The 10148-nt window shown below is 32.5% G+C and overlaps 1 protein-coding gene across 1 annotated transcript; it reads left to right on the plus strand.

The window, feature by feature from the left end:
- Window positions 1-4402: 4402 nt before the first annotated feature.
- Window positions 4403-9678, plus strand: LOC110446324 (tumor necrosis factor receptor superfamily member 11B-like). The gene is made up of 5 exons (XM_021491413.1): window positions 4403-4486; window positions 7062-7150; window positions 7844-8192; window positions 8562-8753; window positions 9284-9678. The coding sequence occupies exons 1-5, from the start codon at window positions 4474-4476 to the stop codon at window positions 9352-9354; spliced, it is 714 nt and encodes a 237-aa protein (XP_021347088.1). The 5' UTR covers window positions 4403-4473; the 3' UTR covers window positions 9355-9678.
- The last annotated feature ends 470 nt before the right edge of the window (window positions 9679-10148 follow it).

The following is a 10148-nucleotide window of genomic DNA, read 5'->3' on the forward strand; positions in this document are numbered from 1 at the left end:
TGATATAATTAGCACAAACGTTTCGTGATCATCATTTGTAGTTTTTGAGACATTTAGTGATACTGGTCTTTTATGTAAAACCTACTTACATTCATTCAAGAAAGTAGTTGGATTGCCGTTGTCCCCGCACACTCCACCAAACACGTGCATGTCTGCCATAACTTCCTCTGCGTTAGGACATTCGTTTATGATTGTTTCTAAAGAATTTACCCTCACAATAAGTTCTCTGCAACAGGTACCGTGACATTTCCTATTTCACATAATATATCTTAACATACATACATGCATACATACATACATACATACATACATACATACATACATACATACATATAAACATACATACATGCATACATACATACATACATACATACATACATACATACATACATACATACATACATACATATAAACATACATACATACATACATACATACATAAGAATACTTGTACAGTTCAAACTAAGACGGCGAACTGATATATCCAACCCGATAATTTACAATACCTTAACATAATATAAGGGTTTTGACTTTAGTGTCGTAAATAAAATCATTGTTTACCTCTGCCTTGTCAACGAGTCGACATTTTGTCGAAAATCATTGCATTATCATTGATAGTGAATTCATATAGTGTATTAAAAAGAAATGTATGTGGAGAGCGATGTATTTGTCATCTTAAGTGTGGGTCCCTCTCAGCACAACTTCCTCTTTACTTCAAATTGACAATCTGTCAAACTGTGGGTCAGAATTTCACCTAGGAGTTCAACATATTATGATAACAAGAGCGAAATATAATAATATGATAATTTTCATATCTTATAGCCTTTATCAGTGGAATGCCATGTACTCATAACTCATCTTAATTATAGCTGTAACACCGACGAATCATTCGTAGTCATATACGGTTGGGAACAAAATATGATAAAATTAAAAATTATAGTATTTTAATTTCATGTGCTTATCATCCAGGTGACATTACATATAATTAGTATGTTAACTAAATCGGCCTTATTTTATTGATTTATGTCTCGGTTATCAACGGTAATGTCTAAATAATAGCATACATTTATTGATACAGGATTGACGGGGTAGCAGAAAGCCTAGAATCATAACAAAGGAATTATACAATTATAGCATATATATACAATTATTAGTATGCCACCAAATATCAGCTACTATAATTTGTTGTGAATCATCTAAACATATATTGAAACTGTCGTATAATGATGTGATATTGCACATACATTTTTATTTTAAAATTGCCTGATGGATTCAATCTGATTTGTTGATCTGTCCGATTAAATGTTTTTAGTGGAAATTGCCAACAATTTTTTTCTTCAGAAAATGGATGACTTAAACAGTCTAAAGTATTAGCCTATTTGTTATATTTCAAAATGTTTTTAAAACATGCATTTAAATAATTTCATAATTGTTTTGATTTCATTATATAAAAAAAATGGTTACGTTGTTCAACAATTAAGGGTCAGTGAAATCTCAAATGTAGTGTAACGTTTAAGACTTTGGCGGTTGAAAAAACATGTATGTAAGTGTCCAGAATATTACGGAAACTTAATTCAATATATTAGATCAGGCACGTATAAATATACATGTACATAAGGTCGTGGTTACAAGAAACATACCATGTCACCCTTAATGTCAACCACAACAACGCATTTTCTTAATGGTGCAACATGGATAGACAGTTAGTGCCATTTTCTGAACCATTCACTTGATTTACTCCGCAAGTTTTCATTGTTTTATATGCCCACCTCCACCCCTTACTTCCTCCAATTTTAATTACAATCCAAAAATTGGTTTTTGACATTTTGCTATATGCTAGGCCAATTATTTTATATCTAGTCCCACCTATTTTGCCTATAACATTATAATGCTATTAGACTTTGGCATTTAAATAAATGCTCTATTACAACAATAAATGTTTTGTGTCATTTGTGTCATTTTTGGGCAAAAAACAAGCAGAGTTCTCCGGTGTGCTTTAATTTCAAGTAGAACACATAAACACGATGTTATAACGATATTCTAACGTATCGGGTAAGACGTGAAGTTGTATATTTTCCTTATTTAACAGTTACAGTGTAGGCATTGTTAAAATGTCTAACTGTTGGACAAGAAGTGGTCTATTCATATATCCAACGGTTACCCATTGGGTACATGATTGGGCCACGACTTATCCTACAGTTGAATATTTGAACAATGCCAACAGTTGAACAGGGTTAGCGCTATCAAACATCAAAACGTGGAATTCATGTAAACAGTAAAAACTATAACATTGAATGCAATGCTTAATGAGAGTATTCATCAACCTATATGTAAACACATGGGAAATAAAGAAGAAAAACAGAATCCTGTTCAAGTGCTCTTCAAATCGATTAGAATCATTTCAATCTAAGTAAGCTTGACCTGATTTCAATGTTTCAAATACAGGTGTACCCCTAAACAAAAGAAACATTGGACATTTGCTATAACCTGAAATCAAACTAGGGATGTCAATAAAAATGTACACGAAATTAACCTCTGTGAATTTTGATGTTGTTAATAAAAAAAATTAAAAAAAAATTGCATACAAAGTATGTTCAATCACTAAGCTAGGTCACATCATTAATACATACGTTGTTAAATATTATTCATTAAACAATATTTTAATTAAATAAATAAAATTAATTTCATATACTTATTTTCACTTCGGCAAGCTGCTATTCAGACCATTTCTCCTTTATCTTCCTACCAAGTTCATCACTAAGAACAACATCAGTATATGAATCTTGCTGCTCCCTATATATACAAATAGCTATAGGTCATTTTAGTGATAAAAACATCATCCAGTCCGCATCATGCCTGCACTCACATATGTACGAATTACCTTGAACACCTGTGTTGGGTATGTACGTACTGGTTATCAAAATAAATGGTAACACCTCAGGTTTTATTAATGTGCTATAATAAGCATATCTTTCGGAACACCTCTAATTCTGCTCATGTATGCGTGGATGGTTAGTGGGCCAAGTGTGTGAATGAATACGATTTGCAAGTGAAGGTTATCCCACTGTCACTTTCATATAATATCCAACCCACTTCATGGGTACTAAATATATTGTGTGGAGTTTTTAAGTAAGTTAAATCACTTGTTTGGTGTTGAATAAGCCAGTGAATGCACCCTATCTCATTCGGCCTCGACAGGTACTGCTTTCACTGGCTGAGCCGACACCAACTCGTGATTTATCCTTTACGTAAACAATTGCATGCACACGTAATAAAACTTAATCAAATTACCCACCAGGTCAGTCTGACTACTAGAGTGACGGACCTTTCAATGACATAGACATTCAGCTCCTAATGGAGTCATTATAGTATTTTATCTAGCATTATGGCCCATCTCGTCTCCGTTTATGTTTACATTCGTTTTCCTAATCTGCATGTAATTATATCTGGTTTTCACATGGTCATGTCTTTTAACTAGTTAGCCGTTGTCAGGGTCAATTAGTTTGCATGATATATAATCATTGGTATGTTTCACTGGGTTTCAGACCAGGTAGCTCTTACGGTACAGATTTGGACATTAATCTGTTTACCTCATTTTTCTGAGATTCATATTTTCTCTCTATTTTGACCAAGTTCGCTTCTTCTCATTTCTTACAAGTATATACTTCACGTATATACTTCACGTATATCAACAGTAGTCTGTTAGCCGCTGTAGAAGCGAAGCGTTCAAAATTGCAGGCGTTTATTTAGTCCTACACAGTATTATCAAAAACTACAAAAGCTGCCCTTTTCATGTGTTGTTATTACGAGTTTCAAAAGTCGTTATTACGATTTTCGTATGTCGTTATTACGAGAAATAAAGTCGTTATTACGAATTTCGAATGACGTTATAATGAGAAATAAAGTCGTTATTACGAACGTTTGAATGACGTTTTAACGAGAAATAAAGTCGTTATTACGGTTTACGAATGTCGTTATGACGAGAACGTATTACAGTATATTATAAACAGTTCAAATTAAAATAAAGTTGCAAAGCAAATGAGCTAATGGGGCATCGATAACTTGACTCTCACACATGCACAGATAAGTTTATACTGTACAACATACCTTTGATAATCAACTACCAGCCAGATGCATTACACATATCTATAGATACAGATGGAATTACCAGAAACGGTGTCAACTAGATTTACACCCCAGTATCGAGGTGCCCGATACACAATTTAGGAAGTCATATAACAACAAAATAAAAACAACAAAAAGGTTATATTACGAAGGATATAATGTCCTTAATTAAGTAGCTTAAATTTATATATATCCTGAATAATGAGCTCGTGTTCTATGTACAGGTAGATAATAATGTACCCGTTACTGTTACACATATGTGAGATGTGAACTTTATGCCTGTACATATAATGTTCATATACACCTGTACCCGGCCAATACACAGCTAGGACGGTATTTCCGGATTGAATGAAACAAAAAGGTATTTTTAACAGTTTTGTTTTATAAATAAGCAACACACTGTGTGTATATGTGTATGCATGCATTGCTAAACTGGTTAAATGCTATATTAAACCCGTTTGGATGTCTCAAAACCTGGGTTGAAAGTGGGATAAACATGAACATATCAGACTTACGTTCGATAACATGTCTTAACATGTGTCGAAATTCCACAAAGTAAAGCTTGAACGCAATGATTTTAATACCTTTCTTAGACTTGTCATTTGGCGATCTTCATTATTAAATATTTATTATATCACTGTACTTATCTGTACCTGATTAGTCGACTTTAAAATAGTTTTATATGAAAATACCCTTCGTAACACCACTATGTCTAAAAATAGATGTAACTGGAAATCCAGATTTAAACTTTAAACTGAACTGAGACATTTTTTCTGTGATTGTAAATCTGGCATAAAGAACGTTTTATGTTTACCACACAATAAACCCAAATGAATAGACTTAACAAAACAGTTTTGTTAAATGTCGGTTCTTATTCTTGTTCTTGTCAGTTCTACATGCGTCCATTTTATTGAATGTTTCGGTAGTAAAACACAATTACACACACGAATGTGTGTTTTTACATGAATGGTTTCAATATATCTCTTCAAACTGATTTATATTCAGATAACTCAAACTGATTACCTTCGAACAAATGCACTAAATGCTCTTAGCATCTCCCCAATACCGTATGGCTTAAATATTATATTATATTATACATATATATAAATACATATATATAGAAAAAATAAGATTAACGACCGACTAAAAAATTAACTGCTTTCACCCTTCACATGGCTCTGTGAAGGGTGAAAGCAGCTAGATTTTTAGTCGGTCGTTAATCTTATTTTTTTCTATCTTTACTACCTTCACATGGGTATTTAATCCTTTATTATATATATGCATATATACCCAGCATGTAAAGTAGACCTACAGCTTCGAATTCATATTTTGCAACAAACTAAACAATTTTAATAAATCATTATCATTAAAGCATATGAAAAATAAAAAAACTCTTAGTGGGGAATATATAGTCCTATATATAAAAAAAAAATATCTAGTGCGTAACATTTGACTTTTTATGATAAAGTTAAACATATTTCTGATGACATTAAGTGTTTTTACCTTGAACATATAATAGCTTATAGAGATGACTACTTATTGTTACTATAAATCATTGTGTAATGACGTCATAGCTCCAACCTATCCTCATTATATTATTCTATACAATAGACGTTTATTTGTGTATGGCTGCGATGCAGTTTTTGGTGTCGCAGATTATTTCCAGAAATCACCGTGATAAGTGTACATGCTATTTCATAAAAATGTGGACTCATGCCATTGTGAATACTGTTCATATTCCAACATTTATACTGACGTCATTGTGACTACTCCCTGGATTAATGCTGATGTCGTTATGACTATTGTTAACATTCCATCGTTATAAATTGAGGTCAGCATTACTACATGTAATGTTTATATCCACACATTGAGCACGAATACTATTGCTGTTACTCTTTACTGGCCCATTTGTTCACAAGGTGATTATCTTTTATCTTTTGCAAAAACTAAAAGTTTTTATCTTGTATTATGACCACATTATTGGAAGTTGCAAATTATCGTTAAACAGTGATGACGCGGTTCATCCTTTGAGCATATATCCAGGTAGTTTGCTGTTTGGATCAACTGATTCTGAAATATAATCTTTATTTTTTACAACAACTATGAAACAAGTTAAATCAACTTTTTTATCACTCTTGTTTTCCCGGATGGTAGCGCCAAGATTGTGTACTGGTCACTGTAACCAATTCTTACATTTGAGTATTATATAACGAACCTTTTGGTTTATATGCAATTATTGTTAATAGATTTTCCCTTAGGAACGCCATCGATCACTTAATAAGACATTTGTTATATCATCAACTGGTCACTTTCTACGTCATTTACAAAATTACAAAACCTTAGTGATAGAAGTATATGTATATCAAATACTTTGACCATGTCATGAATTCTAACTTAAGTTGATCATGCCATCCTGAAGTTTCTTTTGATTTTAGAGAATTAACACTGGGTCATTCTATAAATTCTTATACAAAATATAAATAAAATAAACACTGAAGTTTATAATGCCGTTTTAAATAGATTGCATTTGCATGTTCACACCAAAATGGTCGTATACCATCGATGAGCCAACCATAATATAGCCCGGTCCATGATAATTCGATAAATACACATGAAAGTCATTTCTAGTCTTTATAAAAATACATATAGTTATTGCAATCTTTATTCAGACATTAGATAGAATTGAAATCGTACGAAAAAAAAAGAATTCACTCAATACAGTGTTTACATTATTTCGATGAGGACTACAACAAGAGATAACTCTAGATTCGAATCTATATAATACAAAAATAGTTTCATCCATTCTGTGTTGAAGTACGGTAGTAATCTATCATATTAAGTGTTACTGTGGTTCCTGTTTTGACCAATACAAATTAAACTCTAACCAACCAATTAGATTTAACCCCTGTTTAAGCATATATACATGCACATTTCAGGTTTTGATAATATGAAAATATCAGCTGTGGTATTGGCGATTCTGTTGTCCTGTGTCTTGAATGCAGAGGCCAAAGATCAAGAAGAAGATGTAAGTTGACTTTAACTAGTACTTTGATGATCGTGTACTTATTCAGTATGTCATATACATATAATAATGTTGTCTAAGGTTTTCATAAAAACTTCTATTGGATTATTTGTAATATGGATATATCCTTTACTGCTATTATTCCCAACAACTTTGTCAATTTTGTATGACCCACCTAACTAATGATCAGCTAGGTGCACTGTAATATTGGTCAACCGTATTTGATATCTTTTGTCGGAGCAAATGATTATAAAACGTGTGTTTTGACGTTTCTTCAAAAACATTTTCCTAGTCGCCTTTTTGTAAATTTGAACAGGAGTTACTCCCCTTGTCACAAAACTACTTACTTGCAGCTTAAACAGGCAAAGGGTACTTGATATGATATCTTATATGAAAAACAACACATATATAGGTAGCAATTTTTTTTTTTATAATTCTAATTTTAGATTCATACTATCTTACTTTCTGCTGTCGATGTGTTCGACTATAAATGCTATTCTGCAATGTGATGAACTGGCAAAGTGACATGATGTTCAGTGTTTGTTTACATTGCACACATTACCGGGGTGTGGAGTTAGCGTTTTGAGGTCTTAAAACACTGAAAAAAAATATATATACACATTAAGTGATATAACCCCTGGCATAAAGATATCGCTACAATAACTATACGCCTGTTTCGTTGGATTTCTATTTCAGTTAAAATCGGACATAGAATACGTAGCGCCCTCTGGTATGAAGTGTTTGAAATGTTATCCGGGTACTTACCTGCTGAGTCACTGTGTCAGCGAAAACACAAATTCTAGTTGCCAACAATGTAAGGACGGGACGTTTAACTCAGACAATAACATTGCACATTGTTGTTATTCTTGCGACCCAACTTGTGAAACCGCTGAATTGGTTCCTGTCGTTAACTGTTCACACACATCAAATTTAAAATGTGAATGTCCAAACGGCCAGTATAATCTATATCCTCATTTGAAAAAAACCCACGCAGTCTGTCAGGAGTTTGGACCCTGTCAACGTGGATATGGTGTTCGCGTCAAAGGTAAAAGCTGTATGCGTTTTTAATTTTCATGTACAAACATTGGTAATTAGTTCAAACACTTTAAAGTAAAGTTGTTTTACTCATTTTTCGTCATGCTATATCCACAAATAATGCATTACAATTGACGTTAGTAAGTAATGGATAATTGTTAAGATGTATTATACGTGCGAGATCGCCTTTACTACATGTACTTGATCAGCTAGAATGATAGTAGTAACGGTATTGCTTGAGACGACAAGCAGATTCCAAAAATAATGACAAAATGATTGTGAAATAATGCTTTTTCATTTTTATTTTTATTTTAACATTATGTTAAATGATATTTATAAGTTATATAACGGAATCATATGTCATTTTATCATATTTCAGGCACCTCTGTCAATAATACAACCTGTAAGAGATGTGATTCGGGAAGAACGTTCTCTTCGACTAATTCATCCTTGGATGAATGTCAGCAATGCACCAAATGTGGACCAGGGGGCTTCCTGACTGACTGTACCTCGATGCAGGATCGGAAGTGTTATATCAAACCCCCTGATCAGAACAGAGGTTCCTCAACAGGTACATTTATATTTGAACATTATGTACAAAACAAATACATGAAGTACGGTAATTAAAGCGAAGTAACTACTTTAATATTCGTTAAACACAGACACAGATTCATTGAAACAAGTAGCACGTTTGTTGTACAATGTAACGAATCATGACGATTTTATGAATGCTGAAAATTTCTTAAAACTCAATATTTTGTTAATGATTTTGTAAACGAAATAGGGAGCAAGGTGATTTTTTCAGCTTGAAAAGAAAAGAGAAACAAAATTGATGGTTTAAACCTTTTAGGATATATCGACGAGGTTTGTATATTTAAAGTATAATTATAACAACTATTCGGTGAAATATATTCTTTTTGGATAACACGAGAAGAACATTCATTTAACGTCCCGCTCAAAATCTTATATTAATATTATTGAAGTCGTTACGATTTCAAATATCACATTTTGATAATTGCGACAAGGGTTTTAAAATGGTAAATACATTTGATATTTTAAACATAAAAGGAAATTTGCTTTATATTTGTTTTGTACTTTCAGATGTAGATACTCCACTGCTGAAAGTAGTCCTACCAGTAGTCCTTGTAATCGTCATAGCATCTGTATTATAGTAACACTATTTCTACGGAAATCAAAGAAATGTTGTTTCCAAGAAGAACAAGGCCAAGAGGATGCTTCTACTTCTAAATGGTACTGACCAACTTCAACAATTTGAAGATAAAATGTCCGACGAGGAGTGAAACATAGAGAGAGATTGTTTTTAAACAGGTCAGGTGGGATTGAGGTATGATTTTCTTACCAGAAAACATTAATCAAAGTCATACTTGTACGTTTTTGCCAGGTGTAAGGGGATCGTTAAACATGTCTTATGTTACTATGTTATTGGCTTGTTTATGTTTGCTGTGATTGTAAGTATACCAAACTGTATAATATAACAATATACTCATTTATAATCTGTCGTTATTGTGTTGAAGTGAATGTGATTTTTTAAAAATACACCCACAGATGACTACAAGATGGTGGGCAAAAACTTGTCTTATTATTATAATTAGTGTTGCCCTCAACTAAAAGTAGAGAAAAGGTTATGAAAATTAAGATTAAACGAAACAATATCGTATGTAAGTTATTTCTGCATCACATACTGTTGGTATACAACTGTTATATATAAGTTGGCCTGAACTCAACTATGAAACCCACCTAATTTAATCTCACTTTAGATGTATATATAAATTCTGTACGAAATACCAAATCAATGACTACGATTGTCGAGAAGTCCCCAAAAATCTAATAAATATTTCAGATAAGAAATGTGCTTAGTTTACAATTAGTAAGCAAACGCACGCCACGTCTGCCATTACTCAGTTGTTGTAAAAGGCAAAATTGTTTCGATTTCGATCGAAATTTA

Source organism: Mizuhopecten yessoensis, unplaced genomic scaffold (assembly GCF_002113885.1).
Source record: "Mizuhopecten yessoensis strain PY_sf001 unplaced genomic scaffold, ASM211388v2 scaffold2671, whole genome shotgun sequence".
In the NCBI taxonomy this organism is placed as follows: Eukaryota; Metazoa; Mollusca; class Bivalvia; order Pectinida; family Pectinidae; genus Mizuhopecten; species Mizuhopecten yessoensis.

Excerpts from the sequence above, each read along its gene's own strand:
- LOC110446324 (XM_021491413.1), top strand. Across the intron at positions 7,151-7,843 it reads CCAAAGATCAAGAAGAAGAT|TTAAAATCGGACATAGAATA; the intron begins GTAAGTTGACTT and ends TTTCTATTTCAG. Across the intron at positions 8,193-8,561 it reads ATATGGTGTTCGCGTCAAAG|GCACCTCTGTCAATAATACA; the intron begins GTAAAAGCTGTA and ends ATCATATTTCAG.